Source organism: Vanellus vanellus (genome assembly GCF_965231255.1).
Source record: "Vanellus vanellus genome assembly, chromosome: 1".
NCBI lineage: Eukaryota > Metazoa > Chordata > Aves > Charadriiformes > Charadriidae > Vanellus > Vanellus vanellus.
Window position 1 is genome coordinate 96,322,641 of NC_138905.1, and position 16,706 is coordinate 96,339,346.

General features: G+C 37.0%; 1 protein-coding gene across 1 annotated transcript in view; it reads right to left on the reverse strand.

Moving 5' to 3' along the window:
• The window catches only part of ABI3BP (ABI family member 3 binding protein), a gene marked incomplete at its 5' end in the record, with an annotated part of 170,381 nt that overhangs the window by 74,897 nt on the left and 78,778 nt on the right, over positions 1-16,706 (reverse strand). The window contains 8 exons of the mRNA XM_082487505.1: positions 7,633-7,704; positions 9,127-9,183; positions 10,842-10,916; positions 12,567-12,632; positions 13,015-13,080; positions 14,420-14,494; positions 15,173-15,243; positions 16,162-16,216. Coding sequence (XP_082343631.1) covers positions 7,633-7,704; positions 9,127-9,183; positions 10,842-10,916; positions 12,567-12,632; positions 13,015-13,080; positions 14,420-14,494; positions 15,173-15,243; positions 16,162-16,216 — 537 coding nt within the window. The remainder of the gene's footprint in view (positions 1-7,632; positions 7,705-9,126; positions 9,184-10,841; positions 10,917-12,566; positions 12,633-13,014; positions 13,081-14,419; positions 14,495-15,172; positions 15,244-16,161; positions 16,217-16,706) is intronic.

Below are 16,706 nucleotides of genomic sequence, written 5' to 3' on the forward strand. Positions count from 1 at the left end.
ACCAAAAGATTTTGACTCAATTTTAAAATAATACTTTTCATATTTAAGTATTAAGAAAATGATAGAAATTATGATGGAATCAATGTTTACCCATCACTGTCCTCGTGGTTTCCAGAGACGGAAAAGATGTGGGCTCCAGGACTGGTCTTGGGAGAGCTAAGATCAGAGATGGAAACTATCTTGAGATGTTATGGCAGTCTCTCTATGTGTATGAAAGCATAACTTTAATCATATCCAGATAAATCAATATTTAAATTGTTGCTTCTCAGGTATACTTTTCCTACCAAATAAACCATACATTAATTTTTTTGCCACTCTGTATTACCAAAAAACCTCAACTGCTTCCTAAACACTGCTCCTAGTAGACAATAATGGCAGTCACGATGTTCCAGAGCTGCCTTATAACTGCAATAAATAACAGATCCCAAAGTCCATTTTCTAGCATCAAAAAAATATTTTCAAACTATAAATTGAGAACTAGTCAATGAATACATACCCAGAACTTCAGCCCGCATCAAAAATACTGTCAAGTTTTGGAAATGACCACCTTATATTTAATTATAATTAATAACTAGCTCTGATTACTGTATTCTTCACCACCCTTAGAAATCTGAACTTTGGGGCTAAAATAATGTATGCCTGGGAAGATAGGAAAGAATAACTTCTGAGCAGAAAAATGTATACCAGTGAGCATAATAAGGATTTCCAACAAGAGCTGAGCCAACTAGTAGACGAAAAACAACTTGTGCTTTCTTAACCAGAGTCTGTAAGAATCTCTAATGGAACAGCATCTCCTTAATTCACAGAAGCAGGTTATCATCCTGAAGAGATATGAAGTACTTCAGACAGAATCTCTTATCCACACTTTGACAAGCATTAGCTAAAAGAAGAGTCACTTTTTTTCCCCAGAAATTAGTGAACAGATATGCAAATGACAACAGTGAAATGCAAAGATTATAATAAAAATCCCTTTACTTGTATAAGAATACATTACTGGAAAAAAAAAAGAGAGTTTCTGATAAAAACGCAGAGCAAATTCTTAACACAAGCAGAAGATAGGTCACATAATAGATACCTTAGAAAATGGACTCAGTATTTTGAAACTGCCATCACATTTGCAAGATCACATTATAGGAAAAGGGGAAGAGCACAAATTTGATGGATGAACAAAGAAAAAATTTCAAATACGGAATTCTTGTTCTGAAAGAATTCCATCAGACTCCTCCAGTCTAAGCAAACAAAATCCTTTGAAAATACAATAAAAAGTTTGTAGACTTGACTGGCTGGGGGATGGACTGAAAGAGTTTCAGAAATTTCTCCCTTTCAGTGATCTATTGGACTACACGCTTCTCTGTGGCTCTGTGCTATTTGCTGTTCTCTCCATCTTCATTTTGTTTGCTGAAAAGTGAGAATGACAAGAGCTGCACAAATAAGTTTTCTGAACTACCTAGCCAGTGTTTGCACCTTTACTAGCACTGAGTTGAAGAACTGTTAAACACAGCAGTTAAGACGGCAAATATAAAACAGAGTACTTGCTTGTTAGTGTAAAGGGGGATACTATCGAACATTTGCAAATATCTATAGAGGTCTGTAGTAGAAGACAAGGTTCAGAAAGAAGAAAAGGAGAATTCCTGTGTTCAGGAACTTTTTCCTGTAGAGGAAATTAATTTTTTCCTATAGAGGAAGAAAAAATATTAAAGAAACTGGTTTGATTCTTTAGGATATATGCAGAAAGCCAACAAATCTTTTATCTCCCCAAATAAACATATATTTCTTTTTTCTCCTAGGCATATCCGGATTACCAAGTCTTGAGCTATTTTAAAAAAACCCTGAACGTGTATTTGCAATGCCCACTGTGCTCTCTTTCACCTCCCTAATAAGAATTTTGTCACTGCAGCATAGCTTAAGAGTCCTTCTTCATGAGAAATATACTCGAATATTCTACACAACTGCCGTTTTTAGAAATTGAACAACTTTTTAAGTGTTTTAAAACCACAAGTGAACTTGAAGAGTCAACAGAAAATAAATCTACAAAGAGATTTTCCTACACACCTCACATACACACACCAACAACATTTTAACTGACCAGGAAGATGTCTTAAATACCAATAACCACAAAACTTCTCTATAATAATAACAAAGTAAATATAAAATAAAAAGCAGTATAACTTCAAGTAATACAGTAGTTATCTGTATCAGGATACTCTGCATATAATGGAGAAGTTAAAGTTTGATTACCAGCCTCACAGTATTTCCCAGGCACAGAAGCGCCCAGGACATTATACTGTAAAATTCTATTACATTAAGTAATACGTAATTGTTCAATGACAATTATAGGTAATAGGACCAATTAGTACTGCAAAAGTGAACTAAGAACTAAAAAAAAAATCATAATTCAGAATTGTAAACATCATAAACATTGCCTTAAACAAAAGTAGTACCCAATGCAGAATTTTTATTATGCAGTTGTTCTTATCCCCAAAGTAAGGAAAATTAAACCAAAATTTCACCAAAAGCACACTGGGAACTCTTCTGATAATTCCAGACTGTCAAGAATACTCAGTTTGCGAGAAATGTCATTACCAGATTGGATTGATGGTATTTCCGGGACTCCAGATGCTTTAGACATGAATTGTGAAACTATCTGTGTTTCATTAAGGACTGAAAAGAAAATCTGGATTTAAAATGCTGGGGAATCTCACTGTTGCTGGGATAGCACAACACACTACCCAGCACCAATTGTGGTGTTCAAGATGATGTAACTGCAAACACAAGCAAGATAGTGACTGCTTAAAAGTCCCCTCTGTATTATGTTAATAAAGAGAAAGATATACAGCCCCATGTGGTGGCAACAGGATTTAATAAATGATGCTAGACAGAACTCCTAAGAATCTCCTTCTTTTAAACTTTCTGGAGTTTAATTTACAACAACAGAAAAATGAAATTGTTACAGGTTGGTATAAAAGACCAGTCCCTTAGCACTTTGTATCAAAAATGCTTTCTAGCTGCTGATCAAGAAGTGATTGACACAAAACAGCTCTTTAACAACGTTGCCACGTAGACTTAGAAGTAATCATGTGTTCGCAGCAGAAAAAAGGAAGCAAGTGGCAATGAGATGAAAACTAAAATGGAATCCCACATTGCTTACCCATCACTGTTTGTCTAGTTTCCAAAAAGGATGAGATGTAGACTTGAGGACTAGTCCCTGTGTAGCTAAATCAAATGTGAAAGTAATATTGAAATAGGCAGTCTCTGCACAAGTGATAACACTGTGGTTTTAATGGAAAAAAGTAAGTCTAGATTGACAATATTGTTCATTATCTGAATAACCACATTAGTTTTTTGGGTTGTGTAGCTCCACAGAGCACAATGAATGTGAAGTCATTAATCAGTCTTCAAGAAATAAGGAAGAGTTCAAACAGGCTTGAAGAACCTTGGCAAGTAAACATTTGTCAAAAAACAACTAATAAAAAAGTGACCAACTAAACAATAGGCTTTTAAGAGAGATCATTAAGATCACTAAGAGCCCCACTCCAGAGGAAATAACATGTAAACAAATATTTTCACTGCAGTTCTCATTGTGTGGCTGACTTCCTCACCTTCCTTTAGTTGAAAGGTCCTTCTGTTCACTCTCTTCTCTCCCCCTTCCTCACCTCCCCAACACCCCCACACAAAACTAAAAATCGGAACTTATTAGGTTGTTCCGAGGAAGTCCTTTAAATACAAACAACTGTACATGCTAACAGTACATTCCCATCTCATACCAAGCCTAAGCCTAGAATACGTTAATTAACATTATTATCATATTTCATCACATTTTTAACTCTCCTTCAAATATGGGAATTATCTGTGCACAGAAATGTTTATGTTGAATTCCAGACTAGATCAGACATGATTTTCTCCATTCTCCCAAACATTGTAAGTGTTGGGAAATTGATCCCTCTGGTTTAAAGAGTATATAACTTTCTTTATAGGCAAAGCATGCAGAATAAAGAATTCAACTTGGATGTGCTATTATATCAATATATAGAAAACCATTACTGAAACTTTCTGTTAAGGCACTTGATCGCAAGTTATTGCTCAGTATGGAAGATGCATTAATGATAAATACTGATTAATACCTCTTAAGAATAAATGCATAAAATTTAGTTCATCTCAATTTCTTGATTTTAAGAATGTTTAGTTGGAATCTCCAAGCTTTGCCATTAATCTGCAATTACAGGCAGTTGGATAGCACTGATAAAACTGGATTTGTTCAGTGTCATTTTGTAACGCATCGGTAAGTTTTGGCAAGTTTTAGCTTATTTTCTGAAAACAGGAAGTAGAAGAATCCTAAAGAATAAATGTTGGCAAGCAAGAACAGGAAAACGATATACTTTATATCATTGTATATTAATAAGTGTAAGTAATTTAAACGTCAAGAAAATACCATCATCCAACCAGTTTAATATTACTGGAGTCTGGTATAACAGGTTTCAAGGCTGTTTGAAAGCATCACATCTACCATAGAAGCACCAGCTCAAGATCAATTTGTTGCAAATACTTTATTTAACTGCAATGTTGTGCAGTTTAGTTTAAAAAAATTGTACTCAAGTAATACAGCAATACATGTGAAAAGCATCCTACTATTTCTATCAACCTCAGACCTATGCTGTCTCACTTACAGGCAGTAAAATGTCTATCTCAAATAACTGCTTTAAATAAGTAAAATGAAAGGACTCAAAGGTCCGTTCCTCACTATTTTGAAGCCCACATATTCCTTGCTATTGACCTGTTATTTCTATGGGACTTATTCAACACTTTCAACCATTAGAACAGTTTCATTCAGGGATTTAACCCAAACTTATATTAGCTTTCACTCTTACGCATCTGCACTACTGCAATTTAAAAAGAGAACACTACTATATGTAATAAGACATGCCAAAGCCTATTATCATCAAGCACAGCAATACAGACTTGCAAATATATTAGGAATGTAGACCAAAATTAGAAGAGAATAATTCCTGTTTTCAAGGATCATACAAGATTTCCTAAGTTAGTCTGGCATTTGAGAGAGAAAATTAATTATGCCAGTTCTGTAGTTATTCTGATTCATGTTAAACTTAACTAGCAATATACCAAAAGTATGATGAAATATCTGTGAGAATTTCTATTTAAAATCACATTTTCAGTTATTACCAGGTACAGCTGACAGCATTTCTTGTATGCCAGATGTTTCAGATCTTGAAGAAATGTGCTGCTTTTCATCAAAAGCTGAAAGAAAACCTGGAGTTAAAATGAGAGTTTACTTCAGAGCACAGTATTTGGACAGCAGCTGTTGAGCAGTTCAAGACAACACCGATGTGAGATCAAGCAAGATGGCAGCAGCTCAAAAGATCAGAAGTGAAATGAGGTGTTAAACACTGAAGCTGGTGTGAAACGAAATAGGGTCAATTCTGCTATCTCGTGCTAGGTAGAATTCTCACTGGCCTTTTTTTTCAAATACCTATTCTTTGAAAGAAAATTGCAAATACCAGAAGAAAATTGAAGGCAACATATGCTAGCAGAGGTCCTTTTGTAGACTATTTAGTCAGTGTGGTTAATCATATTTCAGCTTTAATTACAGAGAAATGGCTAGGGGGGGGAGGGGGGGAGGAAGAAAGGAAAAAAAAAAAAAAAGCCTTGCATCAAGTAGTCTTCAAAGCAATTTGTCTGAATGAATCTTAGCACTGTCCACAGCCAACAGAAATGATGGCAAAGGATGGAAAAGCAAATGGAATTGGTAAAATAGCATGTCAAATTCCCTCTTGCTTTTCCAATCCTTTTGCCATCATTTTCTGTGGCCTGTCCCTGGGAAGTGCTAAGATCAAATATGAAAACAATCTTGAAACATTGAGTGAGATCAGTCTTTAGATAAGGTAATCTTTGGCCCTTTATTAGCAGGTCCAAAAGGTCTACATTTATTTTAGATACACGTTTCTAGTTGATATTTGTGGTAGCCTACTCCATTCTTTGTTTTGTGAGGGTTTGGGTTGTCTTTTGATACATAAAATCTAATTTTTAGGCATTTTCTACAAGGCCACCTGTCTGCATTTGGTTTTAAAATTCTATCCAATAGCAACAGCTGACAGCAAACCCCTTCTCCTTTACATTTTAGTTTGGATGTTACAGATAAGTTTTTTAAATAAGGAGCTGCAAATGCCTTGTCTTATTTTGATACGTCATGCCTTCACATTAGAAATTAGGCATAAAGTTATGCATCAGGGCTTAATTCAACCTAAAACCATCACTTTCTGCATACAAGTTGGAAAACGTGTATATCTGGCATGGAAAAAAGCCTGTAAATGACCTCTTTAGGAAGATGTAGAGTAAATTAAGAGCTCAAGTTACAAGAAGCATTGTTTTGTCTGCACACAAAAGCTCACTACTATTTAACATTTAGTTTATAAATACACCTGATGCAATGTGGGATACACATTAAATCAGCCAGCCGGCATTTTTCAAAGTCATGTGGGAATGGTTCACTGCATAACAAAAGCAAGTGGTATCAACCTAAAGCAGTATCACAGAATCAGTGAAAGTATAACTGGGGTTGGAAGGGGTATCCAGCATGCTAGATGCCGAAAAAAGTTCCATCAAATGAACATTCACACTGCAAACAACTTGAAACAGCGTACAGTTGTATAAAATTTTCAGCTTCAGAAAGAAAGGAACCATTCCATTCACAGAGAGACAAGAAAATTGTCAGAACCATGAATATTAACCAACCACACTATATATGTGTTCTGCAAAACAAGAACTGTTGAGAGGCTTTAGAATTTATCCTAAAATCTGAAATAAAAGAGGCTGACAAGTTTTCACAACCAGAAGCCAGTAAAAGAAAATATATTGGTGCTTGTCTGAGAAATTATCATATTAGACATTAAAAGAACATCATAATAATTTACTCAGTTCCACTTGAGTCCAATATAAGAGATTGCAAAAGTATTTGAGCAGTTACTGTAAAAAAAACCTAAACCAAACAAATACCACATTCAGCTTGAACCTGTCTAATCACTGTTTATCACAATAAATATTTCTGTAATCATAATTTTGAAGCAAAAGATGTTAGGGAAATTACACTGCACAAATAGAGTATCATGAGTCACAAAAGTACCTTTATTTATTTATATATTTATTCATAATAACTATCCACCGGTGGCTGCTGGTAGTTACACTGATTTCAGGGAATCTGTTGATATGGTACTTTTGCAAAATCTGGACAGCTGAATCAGGTCAGGGCTACATATTGATATAAATCAATAATTATAGTACGATCAAATTCATGTCCAACCAAAGTACAAATAAACAACGATAATCTAAGTCTTCTTCATCCTTAAAACTTCCAGAAAAATTTTAATTTGTGTGTAATACAAAATTAACAAAAAAAAAAAAGATATAACCATGACACTCCACTATTCTGTGTCATGATAATCCTAAAAGCCTACGATTTCAACAGTTATCCCAAATTTAGCAATATACCACCTTCTTCCTGTAATAAGATTAACCCCAAGGTAGAGAAATGTAAATTAACAATACAATCAAAAGTATAAAGACATTTCTTGTGAGAATTCCTAACACTAATAAAATTAAATTTTCAAGAAATGTCAGTACCAGATATTGTTGATGGCATTTCTGGAATAGCAAACGTGGATCTTGAAGAAATAGGCTGTGTTTCATCCGAAACTGAAAAGAGAATCTGAATTTTAAAAGTTGCAGTGGCATCAAAGCCACTAAAATACCACAGTACCTAGCTGGCAGAAGCTGTTCTGTGAAAGGAAACAATGACACAAATAAAAATCAAGACACTAAATGGCCTGAGAGTCAGCTGTAGGATGACTGACAGAAGAACAACCAAGCTGATGTCTCCTATGGTATGGATACAACATGAGTCCGATCAGAGTGGTATTCTCATATCTACTACATTTTTTAAAAGCTTAGGTAGAGAAAATTTCGAATAAGAACTAAACCTACATAAAACTGCTTACAGTAATACACAAGTATGTTCCTCCGTTATTCAGTCTGAGCAGAATGCTTTGTACTTGCTAATAAAAAAGAAACAGTTGAAGTGAAAGTATTGCACAAGAAATCTGAGAGGCACCTTTTGTTTAAGGATAATGACTTCTGGTCTTACTACAGCCCAGGGCAGTGATGAGAAAGTGGAAACTATAATGCAAGTATGTGCAATTTACCTATTGCTATACTTCTGGTTACCAGGTAAGAAAGAGATGTCGATCAAAGCTGGTCTCTGTGGAGCTAACAAAACAGCTAACAAAAGACAAAGAGTCTTGAGATACTGAGGCAGACAGTCTTCACACAGGTGGTATCAAAACACCTTCCTGAACATAGTCAACAAATCCACATTTTGCCCAGGGATCGGATTTTCCCCACAACTGCCACAAAGTTACTTCGATATAAACAGGGTTATTGAGAAAGACCACCCTTCAGTGGAAAATGGCTTAAAAACACCTTTATGTTTTTATGACAACTTTTTAGAGAAAACACAAATGCAAAAACCCCAGATTCTTTCAGATCACTAAGACCACCGTTTCTGTTAGAAAAATTATGCAGCCGGCATGAAAGAAACATGGACTATTTCTATGGGCAGTGGTATATAAAGAACTGAAAAGTAGGTGCTCCTGATGTTAAGAACACTCATGACTGATTAAAGTCGAAGGACAAGTAATAAGAAATCTAAATATACAGATTCTTTACATCAAGAGAGAATGCTGTGATAGTTCTGAGAGAACATGCCACAGAACGCAGTCAAGTCCCACTGCACTAGCTGCTAAAAGTTTTCCATATAATGAACGTAGTTTGATATGACTGAAATGACCTTGGATAAAATAAGAGTTCTCAACTTTAAAAAGAAACAAAAAATATTGCATTCATGCAGAGGCAGGATAACTGTCAGTACCACCCATGGAGTATTAACACAGCTGCATCATGTTTGTGTTCAGTGTGACTTCTGCAATAGATAAAAGCTAATACTTTTCTAAATTTATCTGTGATAAGAAACTAAAAGAACGCTGACCAAAGTTTAAGAAATAAGACTAGGGAAAACATAATCTAAACTCCAGATGACAAAAAACATTAATGATCATTTACCCAGTTCCACTTCACTCTTGTCAGATGTAACAGGTTTGAAAGGTGCTTGAAAAGTTACTGTAATAGAGAAATAAGTCATTTTCAGGTGTTAAGATTTTAGATCACATTGCCTCTCACAAACACATAGCTAACAAATTCACGTTTTCATAGCTATGTTTACTAAGTTGCATTTAACTAATACAGCAACAAATGCAAGATGCTGTCCATTTAGTAAGTTTTAGAATTATTAAAATGAAAAATCGTCAGCACTGGGCTGGAATATATAACTTGAAAGGGCCAAAAATATACACAGTTGTTTTGCACTGAAGACTTCAGGGTCTGATACACCCCTGCTTTACACCTCAGGCAGCTACTCATCCCTGCACACAGTGGATAACCAACCAAACTGATTTCAGAGCAATTCAGCCACCCGTTCTCCTGTTCTACTAACTCTACACCAACAAAATAAGAGTACAAAAGTGCAAATGAGCAGAAAACCCAGGCCTGAATGAATTTTACATTATTTGAGATTTGTATTCTACTTTAAACATCCTGACCAGAGAAATGCAGCCTCACTATTCTCAAAGTATTTTACCGTTTATACCACGCAGCACTTTTGAACCTGTGCACTTAAAATGAAGGACCAAATCCTTCCTGAGACTCATAATACTGTGTTTGTACATTTAGTAAATGTCAAGCATCCACAGTCCTATGTTTCCATGTAACCTGTGCATCTTCAACAATTCTATAAATAAAGATATTTCATTCAGGTCACAAGACATGCATCTTTGACACACAAGCACTGTATAGCACTTACGTAAGTGCATTGAAAAAAATTAATGCTCCTTGCCCTTACAATACTGTACACTCCTGGTAAACGTATCAAAAGGAGATGAAGAAGTAGCTTCAACTAATTTTTCACTCAGAAGCCAGCTTTGTATATGCTTTGTTGTCTCAGCATAGTATACTGCAGAATCAAGAAAACTGATTTTAAAGTTGGTCCTCAGAAGGAGAATAATGTTTGATATAACAATGTAATAAAATGTCACTTGCTTAAATCATCCTAGCATGAACAGAATCACAGATGAGAACCTCACAGCAACTCTCTACTTCTTTTTATGAACATTCTGGGAAAACTCTCATGCTCAAATACAAATGCACATATTCTGCCTAAAAAACTATTTTCTTCATAAATACACAGGGAGAAATAATAAATTATTAGCAAAAATAACTGTAAAAATAATTTTTAATACCAAAATGCTCTACTGCAGCAGACCTTTGAGTATTAGAGACTACTTAAAAAAGTTATAACAGGAAACAAATGTTCAACCAACAAATCTCTTTAAAAAGTGCTTACTAGCTAAAGACAAAACATTCCATCCCCAAAGGATAATGGTTATACTGACAACCCCAAATTCACCGAAGCTCAAGAATTTCCTCTCATCTGCTGAATTTTGCCCCACTCTCTCCCCTCCCCGCAACTCTTCAGTAATATGATACTACCCTGAAACGTTACTACCTTGATATGACACTAGCCAGATTATATCAGGATCACTTACTTGAGACTAGAAATGCTGGACACTGGCAACTATTACAAATAACATGAAGCCTTCATGAAAAAATGAAAGACCACTGTAGGCAACATTAAAAAGCCAGGACAATTAATAAACATTGGAATAGTACTACGTAAATATCAAGGAAGATCAAGGATCGGAAATAAAACATTTGTCATTTACCAGATTCTTGCTTTGACATTTTTGCAGATGTAGATGTTTGGGGAGGGAAAGTAACATGAAGAAAGTCATGTGAGGCTGGAAAAAAAAAGTGGCTTGTTATTTAAAAGATACATGAACCATCACACGATGGCATCATCAGCAACCATGGACTATATGGTTTAGTTTCTGAATAATAAGGAAATGGAGAAACTTAAAGTACATTCTGCAAAATAAAGAAAAATTAAAAAAAGAAAGAGGGTAATATGCAGAGATGTATAAAACCACATAAATATGGTGCAAAAAATGAAATGGAATGTCACAAATAGAATGGAAAAAAATTCCCGTGAGGTTACTGGCAATGTAAGCCTAAAAAAGCACAAGAACACTGGGCAAAGAGAGGCAAAGAGAAAGCAAATTTTTGATATTGAAACAAATCCAATTAAAAAAATTGGCAAAAAGAAGAGAACATAAAAAGGGATCCAGACAACATCACCAGACAGGGAAAGAGAAAGAAATACCCTTAGCCTAGGCAAATTTGTATGTTTTGTTATAATTACAAGTATCTGATTTCTCAACTGTAAAAACAAGAAAGCTAAGAAAAGTCCTTTAAGTAATTCAAGGCAAGAAATGTAACTTCCCTGGAACAGACCTTGAAGCACATGACATATCTCATATGATATGAAAGCAAGACTGCCACAGAAAAAAGTGCCACAATAACATTGCAAGAGACTTAATTGGGTTCATTACACTCCTAACTTGCACTTGTCTTCAGGTCTGTAGGCTCACCAGCCTGATTGTGGATTGCTTTGTTACCTCATGGGCCAAAAAATACTGCCCAGCCCACAGGACAGGTCTTGGACACCTGACAATGTGAAAGTAGCTATCGCCACGAGCATCTCCACCCATCGTGGTCAAGTTTCCTATGCAATGCCTGAAGTAAATGCGGCTTTTCATGTATGGCAGTTTCAACTCTACGCGCTTTCTTCACACCAACGTAGGCCCAAGAGAAATAACAGTTTGGCTAAAAGCACAACACCACCTCTTGGGACAATTCCCATCTTGCATTGTTACCAGAACTGCAAGAAATATCTTTACCAAATTAGGTCAGCAGCACGGCCAGGTGCCAAAGGCTGCCGGTATTGTGAAACTTGAAGAAACACGCTGTGATTCACCAAAAGCTGAAAAGAGGCATTGTTCTTAAAACCCTAACGTGGCCTCAAAAGCAGCAGTAGAACAGAGCATTCCCAACTCCAGGTAATGACAAGGCGAAGGTGAGCGCAGAGGACAACCTTGAAAGCCAGCGCTGAAGCAACCAACAGCTGCACCCTTGGACCAGGAGACCCGGGTGGGCAGCTGACGTGCAGTGCTGTCCTCTTGTGCCAGCCCAGACGGAATTTGCCTCTTAAGAATGCTGTCATATTTGAATGTGTCAGAGAAAGAACGACCGCTACCAAAACACAATGAAGCAGGGGAATGACAGCTGAAGGCAAGGTGCGATATTAGGTTCTCCACGCAAGCTGTCACTGAGTTCCCACAGAAAATGCCTGTCAGCAATGGAAAAAGCATGGGATCGAACAACAGAATTGCAGAACAACTGTGGCGAGTGCTTCGGCAAGCCAAGCTGCACCGACAAGTCTTCATACTCTCCATGGAAGATGACAAGGATGCCGGGTGGTTGGGATGGGAGGCGTGATGTGGAGCGAGAGAGAAAGGTGAAAAGGGAAAAAGAAGGGTTTTGCTAGTTACCCATCATGGTTTTCTGGGTTGCCAGGGAGGAAGGAGTGGTGGACTTCAGCCTTGGTCTTCGAGTAGCTAAGATCAAACACAAAAACCACCTTCAGGTCTTCAGACAGGCCGCTGCCGCATGCGTGGTATCACGACACAGCTATAAACAAGGAGACACGGCCCTGCTTGGGGCAGGCTTCCATGTCACACATCACTCCTCTTAGGAGCATGATGCCGTCTTTCAACTGGTGTAGGTAGCCCAACGTAACAGAGTAAACCTAGAAGTGGAACCCCAAAAAAAGGCAGCAGAAAGCTTACAAATGGAGCAACTGCTAATACGGAGCCATAAGGGACCCATTGCATTGTGGACCCGCTTTTCAGGACATCAAAACGTCTCAACAGCCTCATCGCTGCACAGAAAAGTACTGCCAAAGTAATCAACATAGGAAGGGAATCACTGGCTATTTACCCATCACAGTCCTTGTGGTTTTCAGTGAAGCAGATGAGGTGGATTCCACGTCCGGTCTGTGGCTTGCTGCGGTCAGACATGGAGATGATCTTGAGATACCCACACAGTCTTGCCACAGCAGTACAAGCAGCACTGGTTCACAACACCCCAAATGTCTGCATTTAGCGCAATACATCCCTTCTCCTGGCAATAGCTCAGGACTCAGTGACCAAATCAGCGGTCATCTGTCTTGCCGTGTTTGCAACTAAGAGAAAACTCTTAGAAACTCATTAGCCAAATGGGTCTCCATCAGCAGAAAAGTAGCTAAATGTCTACTTCACCAAACCGTTCCTTACATTTTGTTGACAGATGCCAACAATCATTGCAGAGGGAACATGAGAACCAATAGACCCACCTTTGGATTCAGAAGTCAACATGTGATCTCACTTTTCCCTAGAATCTCCCAAAGCCTTTATTCTATGGTTCAGAAATCTTCGTCCCTGGTCTAATAAAGCACAGTGACTCTGTAGAGAAATGCCTGCAAACACGTGATCAAAGGCAATTTTTCTGCAGAATTCTAGCCCATCTCTCAACCCTTACGCTTGTACAGTCCATCATCCCATTGTACACTGAAGAACAAGCAAATTCCCTAAAGTGACTGTCTCATACTCTCTTATGCTAATTTTGTACAGAGAAAATGCATGACAACACATAAACCAGCGTGACACCTAGTCTATGTGTCCTGTATAGATGCACTGCGCATCTTTGCTACACTGTGGGCTTGACTCCAGATGTAAGGGAGGCAAGACTGTTGGTGACAGTTTTCAAGCATGCACAATGATGAAGAAGTTGGTGGAAATAAGGAAGTGGTCCCTAGTGATTTCTCTGGGATTTTTGGATATTCCCAACCTTTAGAAATTGAAAACCTTCTGTTCATGTCCCTTCTACGTGAAAATTTTCTGGCAACTTTCAATGACTCACTAACCAAATCAGTATCTGGCATTTTCCCATGGTTAAAAACTCATGGAGTATTCTTAAGAACAGCAGCTAAAGCTTTTTCCACCTATGGAGAAGCTTTTGCATTCAATGTACAAAAGGACCCGATTTGACATGCTAGCACTTATTTAACGATTCTAAATAACAGGCCCCCATATATATACAACCCTTTACAAAAAAATGGATGAGAACCCCACAGAACAATCTAGCTAATCATTTACAAACATAATAAAAATGAATCTTATCATTTCAAAATTTCATTCCAAATTTCTCAAACATTGCAGCAGATACAACTGGTCTCTCTCTCTCCAGTTACACTTTCATACAGAGCACGTGAGAATAAACTCTCCATTTAACAAAGCATTGCTTTGTCTTTTGATAAAGACTGCCTAGATGTCAGGAGAACCACAATAAAGAGTGATATTATTACCAGCTGATATTGGTGGCATTACTGGCATGCCAGATGTTGTGGATCTCGAAGAAAGAGGCTTCCTTTCACCTAAATCTGGAAAGATAACCTTGTGTTAAAAGGCTTAATTGCCTCAGAGCTACTATGGATAGCACAGGAATCAGCAGACAAATGTTGCATTGTTAAAATGGAAGCACAGGGAAATTTGCTTGCAAATCAGCAATTACTGTGTCTTATAAACTGTTAAGCTGGTGTGAAAGTCAATGTGGAAACCACATAACCTAATTATTCATACTAATGAGCATTCTTATTACTATTTAATAATCTTAGCACATTAAAAATTACAGGTAGTAAGAAAACACCTTTTGATCCAGAAAACAGTCAGTGGGCCAGCCAATATAAAGCTAGTCAAAACACTCTTTTCACAGAAACATTATGCAGAAGTATATGTTAAACTCTTAATTCCCTCTCACAGTTAAGTTCTCTCAGCACAGGTGTAAAAAAAACCCAAATTCAGAAAGGCAGGTCCACAGCTGGTAACCTCAACAATGACAAAACCAAACCCAAGCAACTAAAGGGAGCCCATCACTATGCCCTTCCGATCCTCCATCTACAAAGAACAATGAGTGCAGATGAGAACCTAGTTAATGGCAGCAATAAGTCGTATGAATTACTGGGATGGTGACAATAAAGCAACACAAAGCTTCCAAAAATAGCAGCAAGGATAAAAATTAAAAGAAAATCTTTACAATTAAATAAAGTGATCAGTTTTACCCAGTGCCTTTTGTAACAACTGAGGTTCTGTAATAATTGTGGGCATGGATATTTTCAACTCAGTAATATCTCTAGTTGCAGTAAAAAAAAAAAAAAAAGTAAATAAACCTGAGAAACCATAGACTCATAGAATCTTTTTGGTTGGAAGAGGCCTTTAAGATCACCAAGTCCAACCATTAACCTAGCACTGCCAAGTTACCACTAAACCACATCCCTCAGCGCTACATCTACAAGTCTTTTAAATACCTCCAGGGATGGTGACTCAAGCACTTCCCTGGGCAGTCTGTTCCACTGTTTGATAACCCTCTCTGTGAAGAAAGAACTTCATGTAAATAAATTAAGAAAAGAGATTTTGAGGACAGTTTTCTCTTTCACTGTTCTGGAGAATATTTTTTTTATTATTATTTATGTATTTACAAAATTAACCTTCTTTTTTCTAGGTATTTTAAATACCCTCACTAAATACTTAGCTGAAGGTGTTATTTTAGTTTTCCCTTGTGTGCAAATGTTCACAGAGTTTGAAAAACAATGTATATATAGTTCTGCATGCACTTGCCTTAAATAGCACCTGAAAAAACAGCTCTACAATTTATACCACATCTTTCCATGAATTTAAGAATTCTTCAGAAAATTTAGGAAAAATTTTGATTTCAGGAGATTAAAGTCTCTCAATACTACTTCATTAAGTCACCTAGCTCTGTGCAGTTTCTCAATTTCAGCCATTTTTTTTCAGTCAGATTTGGTCCCAGGTATCCCATATAACAGAATGAACTAACTTGATTTAAAATCATTGCCTGGGAGTAGGATGCTTAATAGAACAGTGCAGCAAAACTGAACTCTTGACAACTGTATTGGGATGCCAAGAACCAGTAGGTTATACAGCACAGAACTTAATAAACTACATATGCATTGCCCAGAGAAAAGTTTTGGGCAATGAACTGCTTTCCTTTCCCTTCCACCTCCTCCTACCCCTTCCCCATTGCCCTGACCTCTTAGGCACATAGTTGTTCACGTTCAAGCAATGCTTAAAGAACTTAAGCATCCCTAGATATCAAAGGCTACAGGAAAAACAACCTATCTCCAAAGCTGCAACCTAAAGTACAGCTTAGTTAGGTCTGGCCTGAGATGTATTTACTTTCTTATTTTAAGACAATACATAGGAAAAATCACAGCAACGTCTATATGGACATTAAAAAACAGACAGACAGAAAGAGAGAAAGAAAACAATCTTATCACTAAAAAGTATCAAATCTTACTTGACTGTAACAGTCTTAAGCCTTGCAAAATTTAAATCTGTTCTTGACATACCCATTAGATTGCCACTGCATGATTCAGGCTCTGTAAGCTAGTTGCAGTCTTTCTTTAAACCTGTGCTGTGCCTGATCCCAGGACTGAGGATGCTGTTATAGGATTTCAAAAACTAATACACAGGGGAACATCCAACGCAAGCAGTATGGAATAACGGTCTGAAATCATCAACATAGAAGCAGTAACTTTTCAGCACCAGCCAACCAAACAAAAGGGTATGCTTCTG